The 22,450-nt window shown below is 44.9% G+C and overlaps 1 protein-coding gene across 1 annotated transcript in view; it reads left to right on the top strand.

Annotated features, from left to right (window-relative positions):
* Positions 1–337: 337 nt before the first annotated feature.
* Positions 338–22,450, top strand: part of LOC144600551 (succinate--CoA ligase [ADP-forming] subunit beta, mitochondrial-like) — a 42,825-nt gene continuing 20,712 nt past the window's right edge. Inside the window, exons 1-4 of the mRNA XM_078412255.1 lie at positions 338–445; positions 6,379–6,553; positions 9,208–9,307; positions 13,957–14,119. Coding sequence (XP_078268381.1) covers positions 338–445; positions 6,379–6,553; positions 9,208–9,307; positions 13,957–14,119 — 546 coding nt within the window. The remainder of the gene's footprint in view (positions 446–6,378; positions 6,554–9,207; positions 9,308–13,956; positions 14,120–22,450) is intronic.

Genomic DNA, 22,450 nt, shown 5'->3' with positions numbered 1-22,450 from the left:
GTACATAGTACTCCAGGTGCGGTCTCACTGGGGGCCTGTACATATTGGCAGGCTGGAGGTCAAAAGGAGACAAAAGAACAGAAGGAAAGAAGAGGAATGAAATATAAAGCCAGATGGAGGGATATTAATAGGGGATCAGGAGGAGAACTCTGGGAGTAACTCAGTGGGGCAGGCAGCATCTCTGGACGAAAGCAATAGGTGATGTTTCGGGTCCAGACCCTGTGTTCAGTGCTGGTTCTGCACGGACCCGCCCCACGGTCGCCACCGACCGCCACGGCGGGTGTGACGTCACGGGAAGAGCCGCGCACGCGCGTTGGGCCCAGTAGCCGCGGCGCTGATGCGCGCCTGCGCAGTGACTCCAGTTCGGACAACTATGGCGGCTTGTGTCCTTTCTCGGCTCTGGCTCGGGTCAAACCGGAGAACCGCGGCTTTCTGCGCCTCAAGGGTAGGTGGCTTTGCAGAGACGGGCTACTGAATCTATCCCCGGGTGCGGACAAAGAGGATCGCGACACGGCGATCACTGGTCTGGGCCTGCCCGAGCGTGGGTCGCTTCACATATCGGCATTACTGCACATTCCCCCTGCCCCTCCCCTTAACCTCCGCCTTTATTCCTCTCTTCGCCCCACTACCCCTCCACCCCTTCCTCTCAACTTCCCCGCCCTTACTCCTCCCCTTAACCCCCGCCCTTACTCCTCCACCCCACTACCCCTCCCTTTAACCCCCGCCCCACTACCCCTTCCACCCCTTTCCCTCAACCCCCCTTCTCCTCCCCTTAATCCCCGCCCTTACCCCTCCCCTTGATCCCCGCCTTTACCCCTCCCCTTAATCCCCGCCTTTACCCCTCCCCTTAATCCCCGCCCTTACCCCTCCCCTTAATCCCCGCCCTTACCCCTCCCCTTAATCCCCGCCTTTACCCCTCCTTAATCCCCGCCCTTACCCCTCCCCTTAATCCCCGCCCTTACCCCTCCCCTTAGCACTATTTACAACTCAACAAAGGGGTCATGAAAGAAAGCTTGTGAGGAATATAAAAACTAACTCTAAACGCTTCTTTAGGCATGTAAAAAGGAAAAGATTAGTGAAGACAAATGTAGGCCCCTTACAGTCAAAGACAGGTGAATTTATAATGGGAAACAAGGAAATAGCAGAACAGTGAAACAAGGACTCTGGTTCTGTCTTCACTAAGGAAAACACAAACGATCTCCCATAAATACTAGGGGACTGAGGATCTAGTGGGAGGGAGGAACTGAAGGGAATCCACATTAGTGTTAATGGTGTTAGGTAAGCTGTTGGAACTGAAGGCAGATAAATCCCCAGGGCCTGATGGTCTACATCATAGAGTACTCAAGTAGGTGGCCCTAGAAATCATGGATGCATTGATGATCATTTCCCAATGATCTCTCGACTCTGGATCAGTTCGTGTGGACTGGAGGGTGGCCAATGTAACCCCACTTTTTAAGAAAGGAGGGAGAGAGAAAACGGAATTATAGACCAGTTCGCCTTACATCAGCAGTAGGGAAGATGCTCGAGTCGATTGTTAATAGCAGCGCATTTGGAAAGCAGTGATAGAATTGATCAAAGTCAGCATGGATTTATGAAGGGGATATCATGCTTGACTAATCTTCTGGAATTTTTTTAAGATGGAACAAGAAGAATGGATAACGGAGAGCCAGTGGATGTGGTGTATTTGGACTTTCAAAAAGTCTTTGACATGGTCCCACACAAGATGTTAGTGTGTAAAATTAGGGCACATGGTATTGGGGTTGGGTATTGACATGGATAGGGAACTGGTTGGCAGACCGGAAGCAAAGAGTAGGAATTAACGAGTCCTTTTCAGAATGGCAGGCAGTGACTAGTGGGGTGCCGCAAGGCTCGGTGCCGGGACCCCAGTTATTTACAATATATATGAACGATTTAGATGAGGGAATTAAAAGTTTATGGATGACACGAAGCTTGGTGGCTGTGTGAGCTGCGAGGAGGATACTATGAGGCTGTAGGGTGACCTGGATAGGTTAGGTGAGTGGGCAGATGCAAGGCAGATGTAATATAATGTGGATAAATGTGAGGTTATCCACTTTGGTGGCAAGAACAGGAAGGCACATTATTATCTGAATGGTAGACACAAAAAGCTGGAGTCAAGACGCCTGAAGAAGGGTCTCGACCAGAAACGTCACCCACTCCTTCTCTCCCGAGATGCTGCCTGACCCGCTGAGTTACTCCAGCTTTTTGTTTCTACCTTTGATTTTAACTAGCATCTGCAGTTTTGTACCTACACATTATCTGAATGGTGTCAGATTAGGAAAAGGGGAGGTGCAATGAGACCTGGGTGTGTTTGTACATCAGTCACTGAAAGCAAGCATGTAGGTACAGCAGGCAGTGAAGAAAGCTAATGGCATGTTGGCCTTCATTGCGAGAGGATTTGAGTTTAGGAGCAAGGAGATCCTACTGCAGTTGTACAGGCCCCTGGTGAGACTGCACCTGGAATATTGTGTGCAATTTTGGTCTCCTAATTTGAGCAAGGACATTATTGCTATTGAGGGAGTGCAGAATAGGTTCACCAGGTTAATTCCCGGGATGGTGGGACTGACATATGATGAAAGAATGGGTCGACTGGCTTGTATTCACTGGAATTTAGGATGTGAGAGGATCTGAGAGAAACATAAAATTATTAAAGGATTGGACAACTAGATGCAGGAAAAACGTTCCCGATGTTGGTGAAGTCAAGAACCAGGGGTCACAGTTTAAGAATAAGGGGTAGGCCATTTAGGATTGAGATGAGGAAAAACTTCACCCAGAGGGTTGTGAATCTGTGGAATTCTCTGCCGCAGAAGGAAGTGGAGGCCAATTCACTGGATGTTTTCAAGAGAGGGTGAAATTTAGCTCTTAGGGCTAAAGGAATCAAGGGATATGGGGAAAAAGCAGAAACGGGGTGCTAGCTCGAAGGGCTGAATGGCCTAAACCTGCAACTATTTTTCTATGTTTTCTTTACTCCTCCCCCTGCCCCACTACCCGTCCCCTTAATCCACTCCCCCTCCTCCCCCAAACCCTTCCCTTAATTCCATAGATTTGCCACCTTCTGACTAAAGAAATTCCCCTTCATCTCCTTCCTAAAGGAACATTTTCATTAATTCTGAGGCTATGACCTCTGGTCCTAGACACTCCTACTAGTAGAAATCTCCTATCCACATCTACTCTATCCAAGCCTTTCACTATTTCTGCGTTCCAAGGAGAAAAGTCCTAGCCTGCTTAACCTCTCCCTATTTTGTTCAGGCGCTCAAGCCCTGGCAATATCCTCATGTCAGGGGACCTTTATCGATCATTCTAGGCTGACTGCGAAGATTTGTCCCATGAGTGAAGAGCCAGTAAGTTTTATTTTCAGGAGTAAATAAAACTGCCGTAAGAACTTAGTTGGATAAGCAGCAGTGGAAGCAAGAGAATGGTTGACATTTCGAGTTGAATCCTTGGATCCATCCAAGAAGCATGGTTTTGTGAGTCTGACAACTTCCACCTGGCTACTCCTTGACCAGCTACTATAGTCTGCAGTCTTTCCTTTGCATCTCAAGGCCCTGGCTTGAAAGTAGCACTGAAACACAGTTGAAAAGAGGCAATGTTCAAGTTTAACCTTTACTGGGTTCTTTCTGATCTCTTCATATAAAGTTGAATATGGAACTCAGCATGCGCTGAGTTATTGATATAAATCTGTGTTTTTAACAATGCCCATCTTATCTTGCAATTAATTTGATTTACACAAGTCTATTTGAAAGAGCTGTAATGGTTACCTAGAAGTTAGAAAGGCACTTACGTTGTGCTATTAAGTGAAGTTTGCTTCTCTATCTGAAGAGTGCAATAATGTTTTATACAGCAATTTTGACATATTACGGCAGACAAAAATATGACATATTGTGGCAATCAATTGAAAGTTTGTTGACCATTGTATTCTATAGATTAATATAAATATATAAAATGCTAAAGTTCTCAGCAAATACTTTTTTTGAAATGTTACTGCCTAATTCTCTTTCTATGAAATTATTTAGGTAACGGTGATTACTTAAAAAAATAATCGAATCTATCGTAAATGCTGTAGGAAGGAACTGCAGATGCTGGTTTGCACTGAAGATAGACACAAAATGCTAGAGTAACAGCAGGACAGGCAGCATCTCTGGGGAGAATAGTGACATGTCAGGTCGAGACCCTTCTTCAGACTGAGTCAGGGGAGGGGGAGTCTAGAAATATGGAGGGGTAAGTTGTGAAAACGACAGATCAAAGCCGACAATGGTAAGGAAATGTAGAATGGTCCATTGTTAGCTGAGGGGAAGGTGACAAGGAAGCATTCAATAAGTAAAATTAATCAGAAGGACAGTGAAAGGAGTCGGAGAACTAGGGTGGGGGAGAGACAGAGCGTTAGGGAAACCAAGGGGTACTTGAAGTCAGAGGAATCAATATTCATACTGAAGATAGACACAGAATGCTGGAGTAACTGATCAGAACAGGCTGCATCTCGGGATAGAAGGAATGGGTGCCATTTCAGGTCGAGATCCTTCTTCAGACTGAGAATCATTCATACCACTGGGTTGTAAGCTGCTCAAGCAAAATAAGAGGAGTGACAGTGGAGGAGGACCAGGACAGAAAAGTCAGTGTGGGAACGGGAAGGAGAGATAATGTTTAGAAACCGGGAGATCGTGTTGGACTAGATGGACTGAGTGGAGGTGTTCAGCAAAACGATCGCCGAGCCTGCGCTTGGTCTCGCCAATATATAGGAGTACTCACCTAGAACAGTAGATACAGTAGATGAGTTTGGAGGAGGTGCAAGAGCACCTCTGCCTCACCTGAAAGGTGAGGTCCTGGGATGGAGTGGGGGGAGAAGGTATGGGGGCAGGTGTTGCATCGTCTGCGGTTGCAGGGGAGGGAGTGGTTTGGGTGAGAAGTGATTAGTTAACCAGGGTGTTGCAGTCGGCATGGTCTTTGCGGAAACACAAAGGGGTGGAGAAGGGAAGATGTGACTAGTGGTGGGATCCCATTGGAGGTGGCAAAATATTGGTGGATTATGTGTTGTATGCAACGGCTGACAGGGTGAAAGGTCCGTTTCTTGATCTCACCATCCCCATCACAGTAGATAGACTATCGACGAGCATCTATTATAAACCTACCACAGCTATCTAGACTACATTTCTTCCCACCTTGTCTCCTGTAAAGATTTCATTCCCTACTCCCAATTCCATCCACACCGACCGCATCTGCGCCCAAGATGAGGTGTTCCATACCAGGATATACGGGATGTCCTCATTCTTTAGGGAAAAGGGGTTCCCTAACCCTCTTCCATCATAGATGAGGCCCTCAAACGGGTTTCCTTGCTCGGTATCCTGCAGCTCCACTCTTCCTCCCCTCCCCCCAGTTGTTACAGGGACGGAGCCCCCCTAATCCTCGCCTTTCCTCCCATCAGCCGTCGCATACAGCATATAATTCTCTGACATTTTTGCCATACCAACGGGATCCCAACACAAGCCACTATTTTCCATCTCCACCCCTTTCGCTTTCCACAGAGACCGTTCCTTCTGCAACTCCCTGGTTAACATCACTTCCGACCCAAACCATTACCTCCCCAGGAACTTTCCCCTGCAACAGCAGGCAATGCAACACCTGTCGCTATACGTCCTCCCTCGACTCTGTCCAAGGACCATGACAATCCTTGCAGGTGAGGCAGAGGTTCACTCGAGCTTCCCCCCTCATCTATTATATCTGCTGTTCCAGGTGAGGACTCTTGTATATCGGCGTGACCAAGCGTAGGTTCGGCGATCGTTTCGTTGAACACCTCTGCTCTGCTCAGTCCGCCTTGGCTTATGCGATGTCGCAATTGCTAAACACTTTAACTCCCCTTCCCATTCCACACTGACCTTTCTTTCCTAGTCACCTTGCACTGTCAGAGTGAGGCCCAACGCAAATTTGAGGAACAGCATCTCATATTTCGCTTGAGCAGCTTCCAACTCAGTGGTATGAATATTGATTTATCTCACTTCGTAACCCTTGCTTTCCCTCTCTCTCCATCCCATGCCCACCCCAATTCTCTGACTAGTTTCACTGTCCTTCTGATTAATTTTACTGATTGTATGCCTCCTTGTCACCTTCCCCTCAGCTAACAATGAACCATTCTACAATCCTTTATCATTGTATACTTTGATCTGTTGTTTTCACACCTAACCCCTCCATATCTCTAGACTCCCTCTCCCCCGACTCTCAGTCTCAATGGTCTTGACCTGAAATGTCACCCATTCCTTCTCTCCGGTGATGCTGCCAGTCCCACTGAGTTATTAGAGCCAAGGCTTTTTGCTTAATATTGCTCTTAACTACTGTACCATATTTTTAATCATTCTTTTTACTATTTAGATTTCTGCTGGGTCCTTAAAACTAGCTGGGAATGAAGCTCAGCAACAATGCAAAAGAAATCTTTCCCTTCATGAGTATCTGAGCATGGATTTGCTGAAAGATGCCGGCATAAAAATCCCAAAAGGACAAGTTGCCAGCTCTCCTGATGAGGCTTTTTGGGCTGCCAAAGAAATAGGTATGGATCTGCATGCACATTGAGGAAGTCTAATGTGAAAGGTTTAACGTTCAAGTGATGATTTAAATATGCTGTTCAGTTTGATACCATGTTTTTTTGTTAAAATAAACCTTTTGATTCAGAGCAAATGGTGAGCAAAGACTTAGGAAAGGTGATTCAAATGGCCAATTGCTGGTTCTTCAGGAGGAAATATATGAAGAATTAAGTATTATTTCAGGTAATTGGATATCATTAAGGGGCTGAATAGACAGGTTATGTTTTACATTGAAATATGCATAGAACAATGTCCTTGCAGTAGTTTTTTTGTAGTACTCATCTTTGATCACTGCGTGGCGTGAGTCACTATATTTAACATATACCATGGAGTAATGGGGAAAAAAATGACAGGGATTAGTTGGAGGGATATAGGGCAAACACGAGGATGTTGGACCAGTGTAGCTGGAACATGTTGGGCATTTTGGGCCAAAGGGCCTGTTTCCACACTGTATCACTCTATGACTCAATGAAGATAGCCATAGTGCCGAAAGCCTTTTTGACCACCCTATCTACTTGCAATGCCACTTTCAAGGAACTATGTACCTGCGCTCATAGATCCCTCTGCTCCACAATACTCCTCAGATACCTACCATTCACTGTTTATGTCCTGCCCATGTTGGACTTCCCAAAATGGAACATCTCATATTTCTCTGCATTAAATTCCATCAACCATTCTTCAGCCTACCAGCTAAGCGATCACGATCCTGCTGCAATTTTTGACATCCATCTTCACTATCTACAATACCACCCACTTTTGTGTCATCCGTAAACTTGCTAATCGTGCCATGTACGTTCTCATCCAAATCATTGAAAGTCACAGGCCTCCAGTCCCAAAAGCAACCTTCCTTCATCACCCTCTGCTTTCTTCCGTAAAGCCAATTTTCTATCCAATCAGGTATCTTTTCTTGGATCCCTTGCACTCTAACCTTCGAGAGTGGCCTACCATGCTGAACCTTGTCGAATGCCTTGCTGAAATCCATATATACAATGATTACAGCTCTGCCCTTGTCATCATTTTTGGTCACATAATCAAAAAACTCAATCAGATTCATGAGACACAATCTCCGATGTACAAGACCATGCTGACTTTCTCTAATTAGTCCTTGTCCATCTAAATGCATGTATAACTTATCCCTTCAGCCCATCTTGAATAGAGGCACAACATTTTCCACCAGACTCTGGCACCTCACCAGTAATTAATAACGACATAAATCTCAGCTAAGGCACCTGTAATTTCTTCTCTAGCTACCCACAGTGTGCTCGGATATATCAGATCAGGCCCGGGACATTTGTCTACCTTCATGCGCATCAGGACCTTCAGCACCTCCGACTGCAATATTGACCACTGTCAAGGCACTTCCATTGACTGCCCCAAGCTCCTCAGTTCTCATGTCTTTCTCCACATAGAAACAGAGGGGACATATTAGTTGAGGACCTTGCCCATCTCCTATGGCTCCATGCAGAATTGACCACTTTGATTCCTGAGGGGTCCTACTCTCTCTGGTTGCCCTTTTTCCCTTTATATACATAAAATCAGAGCTATCTCCTGTCCCCTTTTTGCCCTTCTGATTTCCTTTTTTAACTTGCTCCTTAGTTCCCAAAACTCATCCAGGGATATACTTGATCCCAGCTGCTTATACTTGCCCCATGCCTCCTTCTTACTCTTCACTAGAGCCTCTATTTCCCTAGTCATCAAAGCTTCCTTACCTTGCCATTCACCCTTAACAGGAATATGCATGTCCTAGACTCTTGTCAGCACACTTTTAAAAACATCCCACTTTCCTGATGTTCTTTTTTCTTCAAACAACCTACTCCAGTCAACTTGAACAATTTCTTTGTCTCATACCCTCAAAGTTGGCCTTGCCCCAAATTAGAATTTTAACCCATGGGCCTGCTCTGTGTCTATCCATAACTCTCCAAAACTTAATTTCTATATTGTCTTGCCAAACGCGAGATAAGTCGTGGAACGATTTTCTTATTTTATACTTTAACTCTCATGCATTAATGTATTTTTGTTTGTTTGCTGTATGTTTCCTGCATTTCCTGCTCCAGCACTCCCTGCTCCATCTGTAAGCCAACATTTCATAGATTTTTATCTTTTAAACCTTATGTTTGGGTATACCTACCAAAATGAATAAGCTAATATTTTCCTCAATACACATAATTTGCCACTTTCTTTTTCACTCAACATCTTTTGGATTTTTGCACATTTTTTCCCTAAGTCCATCATCTCAACAAACTTGTGTGCTTTGTCCCATTAACAAGTACAATTTTTAAATAGATCGCAAGTCCTGACCACACCATTGCATTCCATGGGATGAAGGAAAGCAAATATCATGCATCCATATATTAACAGTTTATCTGGTCATTTCTCTCAACTCTTTGCGTGGCATCGTACAATTTGGAAATTGGCTTCTATATTTTCCAGCAGTAGTTACACTACAAGCTCACTTCATTGACAGTTAACTGCAAGGGCTAATACACATTGCCAGACCAAAAGAGAACAATTTCTCCTTTGTCTCATCTTTCTTTAGCTTTGGCATTCCCTCTAGCCCTTCACAGAAAAATGTCAAATGTTTGTGCTTGTAGGATTGATTAAATCCATCTTGCTCTAACAGGGTCAAAGGATGTGGTGGTGAAAGCTCAGGTTCTTGCTGGTGGTCGGGGGAAAGGAGAATTTGAAGGTGGTCTAAAGGGAGGAGTGAAAATCGTTTACTCGTAAGTCTGATCATCTCATTTGAGAATTAAATGTGCTGTAAATGAAATGAAATACTTCCACAGAAGGTTCCCCCACCCTAACTTTGAGGTTGGTGACAAGGGCTCTCTACGAGAACAAAGTCTTTTGCTGAGCAGAGCTTCTTGATGTAATGGGTGACTTCCCTCTTGATTATCTTGGTAAACGAAAGATCATTTCAAGAATGAAACTGAATATTCAGTTGATCAAGTTGCTGAAGTCACGCTGCTTTATGCAAGTTGAACCATTTCAAAATGTACTGTATACTTGCTATTAATAAGACTTTGTTTATGAAGAACCTGTGGGGAAAAATGCCTTTATTTATGCGACTCTGAAGCTATTGGGCCCGTAAACTTTGTATCGCAACTATCACCTTATAGTAGAGCTCCCTGTGTCTCAAACTAATACATGGAAAATTCAACGAAATTATTAAAATTTACAAGCATATAGATCTTAAACAATACATAAATGTTGATGAGCCATGTGGTTGTCTGTTATGTTACTGTTAGAAACATGAATGTTGATGAGCCCTGTAATTATGTGCTTGAATGCGTTAACATTATCACATTCATCATTTTATTGTGAGCAATTAATTTAAATCCTTGAGTTTCCTTATTTATTGATACACTATTCTTTAGCAGACAACACAGAAGTCTATCTTTAAAGTTTGCCTCTCCAAGATCTTCCTCTCAGTCCTGAGGCCTATGACATAGCAAGATCTAGAACTCTGGCTTCTGGAGCAAAATAGCCATATCCGTAGGTGGATAAAAGGAATACAGCATTAGTGAAATTGTGACAAGGTATCTAGCAACATTTATTATATATTTAGATGCCTAACTCAATTATGTAGAATTAATTAAAAGCAACAGAGGTTAAGTATATAAAATATTAATATATATATATAGATAGAATAACTTTAAATGCTTACTATGTGTAGTCAGTATATCGTTTTGGAAGAACGCTTTTAGAAAATATAATCTTGGAAAACATAGGCACTTGGAAAAGTTTGTGTTGAAGGGAAAGCTGTAGATGTCTTTATGAATTTTAAAAATAAATACCCACACGGAAAGCTATGTTTTTTAAAAAAAATTGACCTGTGAAATTAAAGAGCCAGTAGCAATGTGATTAAGAAAGAAGCTTGAAAACACCTAGTAGTATATGGAGTAACAAGAAATTGCTGATGCTGGAATTTAAAGCAACAAAACAATCTGCTGGAGAACCTCAAAAGACCAAGAGGCATCTGTTAGGGGTTGGTAGGGAGAAGGGGGGGGGGGGGGGAGAAATGTTGCTGTTTTTAGTTGAGTTCCTGCTTCAGGATTGATTCATCAACATTTTTATATCCACACAATGCTGCTCGACCCACTGAGTTCATCCAGCAGCTTGTTTGCCATAATGGAGTCATTGAGCGCATTGATCTCCAGCCTGGTAACGTTGTAGTTTACCTTACTCCAATTTAATACCTTCTTAGATGGCCCAGCCTTCTTCATTAAAAAAAAGTCTTGAAGTTATTGGTGTTGTGATCACTACCCTTAACATGCTCTTCCACGTTAACACCAGATACCTGGCCAGGCTAATTTTTGATCACAAGTATGAAACCTTCTCGGGTTGGACTATCCACTCTCTTGGATACACCTCAAATTCTGTCCTGTCTAAGCCTCTGATAAAGTCCCAGTTAATATTGGGGAAGTTAACATCACTCAATAAACCAATCTTGTTGCTCTGGCATCTTTCATTTCTCTGTTCCTCTAACTCCCACTTGCTATTGGTGGCCTTGCAGTGAAATCCCATTATTGCCTACCCCCTTCTTATTTCTAAACTCTACCCATATCGTCTCCAGACAAACCTTCCAGTGTGTCCTCTTGAGTGCCTCCATGGTGATCTTTCTGAATGGTTACACAATTGCTCCACCTCTTTTGCCTTCCTCTCAACATCGAAACCCTGTCTCATTGAGCTGCCAATCCTGTCCCTTGCGCAACCATGTGTCCACAATGGCAACAACATCATAGTCCCAAGCATTGAACAGACTCTACGTTCATCTGCTTTCTCCACAATACTCCTTGCACCGAAATAAACACACTTCAACACATTAGCATCAGCATATCTCTTTACATCTCCCTGTCTGCTCTGCTTTTGAGACTTACTGATTCTAACTTTACTTTCCCATCACTCCTTCCAATTTCTGTCCTACTATTCTGGCCCTACCCCTTACATCTCTAATTTAAACCCTCCGTAGTAGCACTAGCACTAGCAGACCTTTCTGCCAGGATACTGGTCTTCCCCAGTTCAGGTGCAACCCATCCCTTTTGTACAGGTCACTTCTGCCCCGGAAGAGATCCCAATGGTCTAGAAATATGAATCCGTGTCCCCTAGACCAACTCCTGAGCCACGCATTCATCTGTCCTATCTTCCTGTTCCTACCCTCACTAGCGTGGCACCAGCAGTAATCTGGAGATTACAACCCTCAGGTCCTGCTTTGTAATCTTTTGCCTAAGTCCCTATATTCACTTTGCTGGATCTCATCCCTTTTCCTAGCTACGTCATTTGTGCCAACGTGCACAACTACTTTTGGCTGCTCGCCCTCCATCTTGGAAATGTTCTGCAGCCGCTCGGAGACATCCTGGACCCCGGCACCAGGGAGGTAACACACCATCCTGGAGTCTCGTCTGCTGCCACGGAATCTTCTGTCTGTGCCCCTAAGTAATGGTCTTCTGTCACTATGTCTCTGACCTTTCCTTTTTCTGCTGTAGCTCAGAGTCAGGCCCAAAGCTACGAATCACATTGCTGCAGCTGCCACTATCACCTGACCAGTCATCACCCCCAAAATTATCCAAAGGGGCACACCTGTTATCAATGTGACCTCAGCTCCAATTCCCTAACGTGGTCTATAAGGAGCTTCACCTTGCACCGGTGTTGTCCTCAATGACTTAAAGTCTCCCTCATTTCCTACATCCTACAGGAGCATACAACTGCCCTAACTGCACGAGACAAAGGAAAATTCACAAAATAAAAAAAACAAAAAGACTATATCTTATCCTGCTGTCACCCTCTGCGCTGAACTCTCTTGAACACTTCTTACCCTCCACACAACGCTAAGCCTCTTGAGCCAAAGCTTTGCATTTGCCCCTCCACAGGACAGTTGACGCATCCAGCACCGCTGCTCCACTTGTATCTACCTTCCTTTTATTCATCCACAAGGAACAGTCACGACAGGATGCTAACTGTTTTCAGCTTTTGCTCAACTGAAATTCACCTCAGCTCGACAACTATGGGGTCTCAATCAATGGCTGTCCTTTTAAACCGTCCCGCTCTTAATTATTGATTCAAAAGTGAAACCACGATGCAGAGTGGCAGCGATACTGAGAATATGATAATGTCATGCTGTTGCTTTCTAATTTGTGTAATGGCATTCTTATTTGGGTCCAGTTCCCAGATATTGGAAAGCTACACCACACTGGTTAAACTGGGCGGATAGTCGTAATGTGTTCTGTGCATAGGTCCTAGAAAAAATGTCTGTCAAGGTATTTGTCAATTATCTGTCGAAAATGGCTCAGCAATTGGCTGTGCAACTCTGACTTGCCAGATTATTTTATAAAGAAATAAGCATTGATCAGACATTTGGAATTTCCTGGAGGACATTGAGGAACCAGTTAAACTTTTAGAAAAAAATCTGCATCCCCCCACCCCCACTCGCCCTTTCCCCCAACCTCCCCTCATCTCCCTCCATCCCCACACCCCCACCCTCTCCCCTTCCTCCTCCCCTCCCACCCCCACTCGCCTCCCCTACTCACCCTCTCCCCTGCCCCCTGCACTCCCCCTCCTCCTCCACTGCCCCCTCACCCTTCACTGCCCCCCCCCCTCCTCCCACCCCAACCCAACACCCCCTACCCCAACCCCCTGTCATTCACCCACACCATCCTCTCTCAACATCAACGGGCCTCACCCTACCGATCCGTTGACCCGTTGGCGGTGAAAGCGACTTACCTGTGCTCCGTGCATGACGCGCTGATCAGCGGCGAGGCGAACGGTGGCGGCCGCCTCATGCAGCTCGAAGGAGAAGGCAGTTTATTTCAGCGGGAAGAGTGGGGGCAGAGCCCCCCCCCCAACATGGGACCCGGACCAATCGGGCGTCAAGCGTATTTTTTTTAAGAATGTTTACAACTATTTTTTTTTCTTATGTAAGCTAATTTTGTTTTGAATGAGAAAACTTTATTAAGCAAACGGGTTATTTTAATGGGTATTTTAAACGTCTATTTTGTGACCGAACCTTGGCAAGCTTCTGTTTAATAAGCAACAGAATTTTTAAACTTTGAAATCTCTCTAACTTTAAAAATATAAGACCAATTTGAATGAAACTTGGATGAAAGGGTCCCCAGTGCAAAGGTGAGTAAGGTGGTCCTAAAATTGTCACGCTCCATGTGACGGTCATATCACAGGCGGCCAAACTAACAAACCTCAGCCAAACTAACATCGTACACACTGACAGAGAGTTTTAGTAATATATAGATTTACATTCTTCCATCAATTAGGTGATAATTTGAAAAGAATGTTAAAATACATTTCTTGTATTGATGATTATTGATTTTGATTGTGCTTTCCTATAATCATGTTCAATAAAATATTGGTCCTCTTGCAGCCCAGAGGAAGTCCGGGATATTGCTTCAAGGATGATTGGAAGAAAATTAGTCACTAAACAAACTGGAGAGAAAGGAAGGATATGCAACAAGGTGTTTATCTGTGAACGCAGATATCCACGAAGGGAATACTACTTTGCCATCACAATGGACAGATCTTATCAAGTAGGTAATTAACATAATGGTAGCATTGAAAGCAAGATACTGCTGATAAATAGGAAAGGTTGGAAAAACTTAGCAGGTCAGATAATGTTTGTTAAAAGCAAAACTGTTTAGATTTTCAGTTCCAAGACTGAAGATGCTGAAAATGTGATGAAATAAAAACTTTTTTTTTGTTGTATTGAAAGCTCATTGATCTGAAATTTATATCTCCACAAATACTGACTAACCTCGAGTAGTTCCAGCATTATTTTTGATTGGTGCTATTACATTTCACTATAGCATTTTTTTGTTAGGACCAATTAGTTCCATCCAATTATTTTGCCCTTCAGGATACTGACACTGCTTGACTTTTCATCTAATTGAAATCTTTGTATAAGATTATGTAGTAAGTACCATCAAATTATATATTAATATACAAAAGCACTGGGATCAGGCAGCATCCCTGGAGAACATGGACAGGTAACGTTTTGGGTCGAGATCCTTCTTCAGACTGGGACTGAAATTGGAAAGGGTGCAGAGAAGATTTACGGGGATGTTGCCAGGATTCGAAGGGAGAGGTTGAGCAGGCTAGGACTCTATTCCTTGGAGGGCAGGAGGATAAGGGGTGATCTTATAGAGGTGTACAAAATCATGAGAGGAATAGATCGGGTAGACACAGAGTCCCTTGCCAAGAGTAAGGGAATCGAGAATCAGAGGACATAGGTTTAAGGAGATGAAGGATTTAATACGAACCTATGGGGTAACTTTTTCACACAAAGAGTGGTGTGAATGGAACGAGCTGCCGGAGGAGATAGCTGAGGCAGGTACCATCGCAACGTTTAAGAAACATTTCGACAGGTACATGGGTGGGACAAGCATAGAAAGATATGGGCTAAATGCAGGCAGGTGAGACTAGTGTATATTTGACATGTTGAACGACATGGGCAAGTTGAGCCAAAGACCATGTAAGACCATGACTCTCATAAATACCACTTTTGTATCTGCCTCAACCACCAGCCCCGGAAGCTTTCAGGCACTCGCCACTGTATATTAAAAAAAGTTGCCTGACACATCTCCTTTAAACTTTGACCCTCCCACTGTAAAACTATGCCCTCCAATATTTGATTTTTCCTTCCTGAAGAAAAAGGTTCTTTCGACCCTACCAACGTGTTTAATACTTCTATCAGGTATCCCCGCAACCTCCAGTGTTCCAGAGGAAATAATTAAATCCTGTCCAACCTCTCACTGTAGTTATATCCACCGGTCTTGACCCGAAACATCAACTCTCCTGCATTGGTGCACCCCCCTCTCCTTCCCCCCTCCCCTCGTTCCCTTCCCCTTCCCCTCCCCCTCCTTCCCCTCCCCCTCTTTCCCCATCCCCTCTTTCCTCTCCCCCTCTTTCCCCTCCCCCTCTTTCCCCTCCCCCTCTTCCCCCTCCCCTCTTTCCCTTCCCCTCCCTTCTTTCCCTTCCCCTCCCCTCTTTCCTTTCCCCTCCCCTCTTTCCCTTCCCCTCCCCTCTTTCCCTTCCCCTCCCCTCCTTCCCTTCCCCTCCCCTCTTTCCTTTCCCCTCCCCTCCTTCCCTTCCCCTCCCCTCTTTCCCTTCCCCTCCCCTCCTTCCCTTCCCCTCCCCTCCTTCCCTTCCCCTCCCCTCCTTCCCTTCCCCTCCTCTCCTTCCCTTCCCCTCCCCTCCTTCCCTTCCCCTCCCCTCTTTCCCTTCCCCTCCCCTCTTTCCCCTCCCCTCCTTCCCTTCCCCTCCCCTCTTTCCCTTCCCCTCCCCTCCTTCCCTTCCCCTCCCCTCTTTCCCTTCCCCTCCCCTCTTTCCTTTCCCCTCCCCTCCTTCCCTTCCCCTCCCCTCTTTCCCTTCCCCTCCCCTCTTTCCTTTTCCCTCCCCTCTTTCCTGTCTCTTTCCCCATCCCCTTTTTTCTCCACAAATCTATTTCTCTGCCTATTTTTGTGACAGATTTGTAATTTTAAAAAATCACATGTGGTTAAAGTGCACTTTGTCAGATTTTAATAAAGGCCATTTTTATACATTTTGGTTTTACCATGTAGAAATTACAGCTGTGTTTATACATAGTCCCCCCCATTTCAGGGCACCATAATGTTTGGGACACAGCAATGCCATGTAAGTGAAAGTAGTCATGTTTAGTATTTTGTTGCATATCCTTTGCTTGCAATGACTGCTTGAAGTCTGCGATTCATGGACATCACCAGTTGCTGGGTGTCTTCTCTGGTGATGCTCTGCCAGTCCTGTATTGCAGCCAACTTTAGCTTTTGCTTGTTTTGGGGACTCGTCCCCTTCACTTTTCTCTTCAGTATATAAAAGACATGCTCAATTGGGTTCAGATCAGGTGATTGACTTGGCCACTCAAGAATTGACAATTCTTTAGCTTTGAAAAACTCCTTTGTTGCGTCCGTGGTATGTTTGGGATCATTGTCTTGCTGTGGAATGAACCGCCGGCTAATGAATTTTGAGGCATTTGTTTGAACTTCAGCAGATAGAATGTGTCTATACACTTCAGGGTTCATTATGCTACTTCCATCAGCAGTTGTATCCTCAATAAAGATAAGTGAGCCAGTACATTCAGCCCTGACATGCCCAGGCCATAACACCCCCACCACCGTGTTTCACAGATGAGGTGGTCTGCTTTGGATCTTGGGCAGTTCCTTCTCTCCTCCATACTTTGCTCTTGCCATCACTGTGATATAAGTCAATCTTCGTCTTATCTGTCCACAAGACCTTTTTCCAGAACTGTGGTTGCTCTTCTTGGCAAATTGTAACCTGGCCATCCTATTTTTGCGGCTAACCAGTGGTTTGCATCTTGCAGTGTAGCCTCTGTATTTCTGTTCATGAAGTCTTCTACGGACAGTGGTCATTGACAAATCCACACCTGACTCCTGAAGAGTGTTTATGATCTGTCGGACAGGTATTTGGGGATTTTTCTTTATTATAGAGAGAATTCTGTCATCGGCTGTGGAGGTCTTCCTCGGCCTGCCAGTCCCTTTGTGATTAGTAAGCTCACCAGTGCGCTCTTTCTTCTTAATGATGTTCCAAACAATTGATTTTGGTAAGCCTAAGGTTTGGCTGATGTCTCTACAGTTTTATTCTTGTTTCTCAGTCTAATAATGGCTTCTTTGACTTTCATTGGCACAACTTTGATCCTCATGTTGATAAACAGCAATAAAAGTTTCCGAATGTGATAGAAAGACTGATGGAAAGACTAGGTGCTGAGAGCTCTCTTATACCTGCTTTACGGAGGCAATTAAACACACCGAATGGCCTACTCCTGCACCTATTGTTGGAGGGGATTCTTGTGGACTGGATCTACAGCATTAGATGGGCATGGGCTAATCAGGGCTTTGTGTGGGAAATGGTGTCTCACAAATCTCAGATTTTTGTTTTGAGTGGATGCAGTCTGTAACAATGTTATAGCAAGGCCTTGACCTGACCTGCTGAGTTACTTCAGCATTTTGTGAATACAGACTTTTGGTTATTGAGGAGAGCTACTGTCGTGTTCGGTTCGCGGTCAGTCGGTTGTCAATAATCAGACGCGGCACAGACTTATGATTCAACCTTCGTTTATTAGAGAGCTCTCAGACAAGTTTCTAAAAGCACACACAGAGTCGTTAACTCCGGGGCTAGTGGAAAAAAGTCCACTGCTCCAAAGTTTTAGCTCGTATTTGTTCCGAAAAACCACAAGCATGGTATCTATCCCCAATCAGCATTAGTAATTAAGCAATATATCATTATAAGGTCACAAGCTGCTATCTTGCCCTAACTCATGATCTTTGCCCTTTGCAGAGCGGTGGTCGTTTCGCTTCCTCAGCTAAATCTCCTGAGGACACATCGGTTATAACTGATAAAGACTGCACATTTGTTAACTCAGCACACACTTCTGTAAAACATTACGCAAGGTATTGTCTCAAGTAGGTTAGCTCATTTTTCTTTAGTCAACTGATCAGTTTTGATTTTACTCTAGTCAGCATTCTAACTCCACACTACTACTTGCGGAAAAAAGCAGTTTTTATGTCTGGCTGTGGCTGCTTTGACAGTCCGGAGTCGCCTTCCAAAGGGAAGTGCTTCAAAGAGTTGGGTGGCCAGGGTGAAAACGGTTAGAGATGATCTTGCCTAGTCCTACATGGTAGGCTTGTCTGGAAGGTGAGATTGCACAGAATTCTAATTGAGAATTGAAAATTGCCTTGGAGGAATGAGGCAAAGGGGGATTCAATATCTTGTTTTTTTGAGATAGGATTTATACTCAATTGGAAGGGAATGGATTATGGACAATCAGCATGGCTTTGTACGTGCCAGGTCATGTCTAACTAACTTGATTGAGTATTGTGAAGAGGAGACAAAGGTCATCAATGAGGGTAGGGCGGTGGACGTTGTCTACATGGATTTTAGTAAGGCATTTGACAAAGTCTCCCATGGTAGGCTGATTTAGAATATTAAGATGCACGGGGTTCATGATGACTTGGTTATATGGATTCAGAACTGGCTTATTTATGGAAGACCAATGGTAGTAGTGGAAGGTAGATATTCTGGCTAACAGTCTGAGACCAGTGGAGCTCCGCAGGGATCTGTGCTGGGACCTCGGTTGTTTGTCATATATAAACAACTTGGATGTAAAAGTGGACGGGTCGGTTAGTATGTTTTGCCCGCGCGCTTCCTGGCCCATGCAGTGTACAGTTCGTCAATGGGGGGAAGGTTGCAGCCAACAACCTTCTCAGTTGATCGAATGATTCGTTGCAGCCTCCGGATGTCGTGCTTGGTGGCTGAGCCAAACCAGACCATGATGGAGAAGGTGAGGACGGACTCAATGATAGCAGTATAGAATTGGACCATCATTGCCTGTGGCAGATTGTGTTTCTTCAGTTGCCGCAGGAAGTACATCCTCTGTTGGGCCTATTTGACTGTGGAGTCGATGGTCGCCCCCTATTTAAGGTCCTTTGATATGATGGTTCCAAGGAACTTAAATGACTCCACAGATGTGACTATGGTGTTGTTGATGGTGAGTGAGGGGAGGGGAGGGGGAGCTCTCCTAAAGTTTATAATCAGTTCCACTGTCTTAAGAGCATTGAGCTCCAGGTTGTTGCGATGGCACCAGGATGCCAGCTGTGTCACTTCCCGTCTGTAGGCAGATTCGTCCCCATCCTGGATCAGTCCAATCAGAGTTGTGTCATCTGCAAACTTGAGAAGCTTGACAGAGGAATCTGTGGAGGTGCAGTCATTGGTGTAGAGAGAGTAAAGGAGAGGGGAGAGTACGCAGCCTTGCGGTGCTCCTATGCTGAGGGTCTGCGGGCCCGAGCCTTTCCCAGCCTCACATGCTGCTTCCTGTCTCTCAGGAAGTTGATGATCCACTGACAGACGGGTTCAGGCACAGTCATTTGGGAGAGTTTGTAGTGTAGTAGCTCTGGCACAATGGTGTTAAATGCAGAGCTAAAGTCTACAAATAAAATCCTTGCATAGGTCCCCTTGCGGTCTTGGTGCTGGAGGATGAAGTGCAGACCAAGGTTGACTGCATCATCCACCGATCTTTTGGCCCGGTATGCCAACTGCAGAGGGTTCAGCAAGGGGTTTGTGATGTTTTTCGTCTGTGACAGCACATCTTTCAAAGGTCTTCATGACTACAGAGGTCAGTGTGACAGACCTGCAGTCATTCAGACCAGTGATCCTTGTCTTTTTGGGTACAGGCACAATAGTGGATACTTTGAAGCAGGCAAGGACAGTACAGGTTTGCAGGGACTGGTTGAAAATGTCTGTGTAGCCAGTTGTTCGGCATAGAGCTTGAGGGTAGAGGGGGAAACATTGTCTGGTCCTGGAGATTTCCGGCTTTTCTGTCTCCTGAATAGCATCTCCACCTCCTCAATTTCTATTGTTGGAGATGGAGAAGTGGCCAGACTGATGTTGGGCAACAAGGAGGGGGTGGGTAGTGGACGAGGGACCTGTCTTTGCAGACTGGAGTCAGGCTGTAAGTAGGTGTGAAGTGGTGATTGGGGGGGGGGGGTGAGGGGGTCCCAGGGTTATGCTTCTGTTTGTCGAATCAGCAGTAGAACTCGTTCAGGTCGTTGGTCAGCTGACGATTGTCCAGGTTTTCTTCTTGTGGCTGGTGATTTCTTGCAAGCCCTTCCAAACTGAAGAAGTGTCATTAGCTGAGAACTTACTCCTCAACTTCTCAGAGTACCTAATTTGAGGAAGGACATGCTTGTAATTGAGGTAGTGCAGCGTAGGTTCACAAGATTGATCCCTGGGATGGCGGGACTGACATACGAGGAAAGATTGAAAAGACTAGGCTTGTATTCATTGGAGTTTAGAAGGATGAGAGGGGATCTTATAGAAACATATAAAATTATAACAGGACTGGACAAGCTAGATGCAGGAAAAATGTTCCCAATGTTGGGCAAGTCCAGAACCAGGGGCCACAGTCTTAAACTAAAGGGGAGGCCATTTAAAACTGAGGTGAGAAAAACCTTTTTCACCCAGAGAGTTGTGAATTTGTGGAATTCCCTGCCACAGAGGGCAGTGGAAGCCAAATCACTGGATGGATTTAAGAGAGAGTTAGATAGAGCTCTAGGGGCTGGTGGAATCAAGGGATATGGGGAGAGGGCAGGCACGGGGTATTGATTGGGGACGATCAGCCATGATCACAATGAATGGCAGTGCTGGCTCGAAGAGTCAAATGGCCTCCTCCTGCACCTATTTTCTATGTTTCTATGTTTCTAGTACCTTTCCTTGACAGCTCGGATTCCTCTTCTCAGCTTGTACTTGGCCTGCCTGTAGAGGTCTGCATCCCCGCTCCTGTAGGCCTCATCTTTAGACTGGCGGAGCTGTCTGAGTTCTGCTGTGAACCAGGGCTTGTCGTTGTTGAACCAGATCTGGGAATGCAACTGTCCTCGCAAAAGCTGACATTGGATGTCACAGTGTCTGTATATTCATCAAGGCTTGTGGTTGCTTCCCTGAACACATTCCAATCAGTGCAGTCAAAGCAGGACTGTAGTTTTTCAATGCCCTTTTCGTTGTTCTGACCACAGGCTTAACAGATTTTAGTTCCTGCCTGTAGGTCGGAATAAGGTGAACTAAACAATGATCAGAGAGTTCCAGAGCCGCCCAGGGAACGGAGCGATATGCGTTCTTGATTGAACGCATACCTCCCTTCTGGTGGGGCAGGTAACATGAAGTTTGTACTTTGGGAGCTCACGACTGAGGTTAGCCTTGTTAAAAGTTTCCCAAAACAATGACCTTGCACTCTACATGCACTCCTAGATCCCTCTGCTCTACAACGCTGCAAGATGCTGCTGCAATTTTTGACAACTATCTTTGCCACCTCTTTCAAATCCTGAGCTTGAGGTCATTGGGTCCACTGAATTTATTGTCTTCTAGCCCAATTAATTTTTCCGGTTGTAATTTTACACCTACGATTTAAAAAAATTCAACTCAGCCTTATCTGTTCTCCACTATTTTACTGTTGAATGGTTACTTGAAGGGTAGAATGCAAGAACATGGAGGTTATGATATAACTAAACAAGCATTGGTTAGCCACATCTATGTACACTCACTTATACGATAAGTGTCATTACCTTGAGGAGAGTGCAGTGGGGTTTGCATGGGAGGGAGTGTCTCATTTTTTTGCTTTAAAGAAGAGAAAATTAAGGTGAGGCCTGATAGAGGTATGGAATGTTGAGAATGTTGAATGTTGAGTGATTGGGCAGATGGTGAATAACGTCTCCCCCTAACAGAGGAATGTATAAATCTGAGGGCATAAGTTTAAGGCAACAGATAGGTGACCCAGCAGGAATGTCAGGATTCTTTTTAAACCAGAAGATGATTGAGAACCGGAACTTGCCCCTTGAGATGGTGGTGAAAACAGATTCTGTCACATTCTATACTTCAAGGCTGTGGCACAAAAGGCTACAGTTCACATTTAGTACCCATTTGCATCAATTCTGTATTTTTCAAAATTGTTCCCACCCTTCCCCCACCCTTCCAGATCCCAGCACTCACCTACACGCGAGGGTTGACATACACAGGCCAATTAACCTGCCAACCTCCATGTCTTTATGATGTGAAGGGAAACTCTCATGGTCACAGGAAGCATGTGCAAACACCATGCAGATGGCACCAGAATCAGGACTGGGTACAGTGACACTGCTCTCTGCATTACCGTGCTGCCCAAATGGAATGGTTTAACTTGGTACTTGAAGGCAAAGTCTGTAGACCAAAGGACTTGTTTCCTTGCTGAATGACACTTAACTGACATCTTGGTGTGTTTACGTGGGTCCTGAGAACCTTTTGTACTTGAACAAAATGAGCAATTAATTGTTAGTATTTGGGGGATATCCCAGATTCCATGTTGT

The sequence above is a fragment of the Rhinoraja longicauda genome, chromosome 15 (assembly GCF_053455715.1).
Source record: "Rhinoraja longicauda isolate Sanriku21f chromosome 15, sRhiLon1.1, whole genome shotgun sequence".
Classification (NCBI taxonomy): domain Eukaryota; kingdom Metazoa; phylum Chordata; class Chondrichthyes; order Rajiformes; family Arhynchobatidae; genus Rhinoraja; species Rhinoraja longicauda.
Note: the sequence above shows the minus strand (reverse complement) of the source record. Positions and strands in the feature narration are given on the sequence as shown.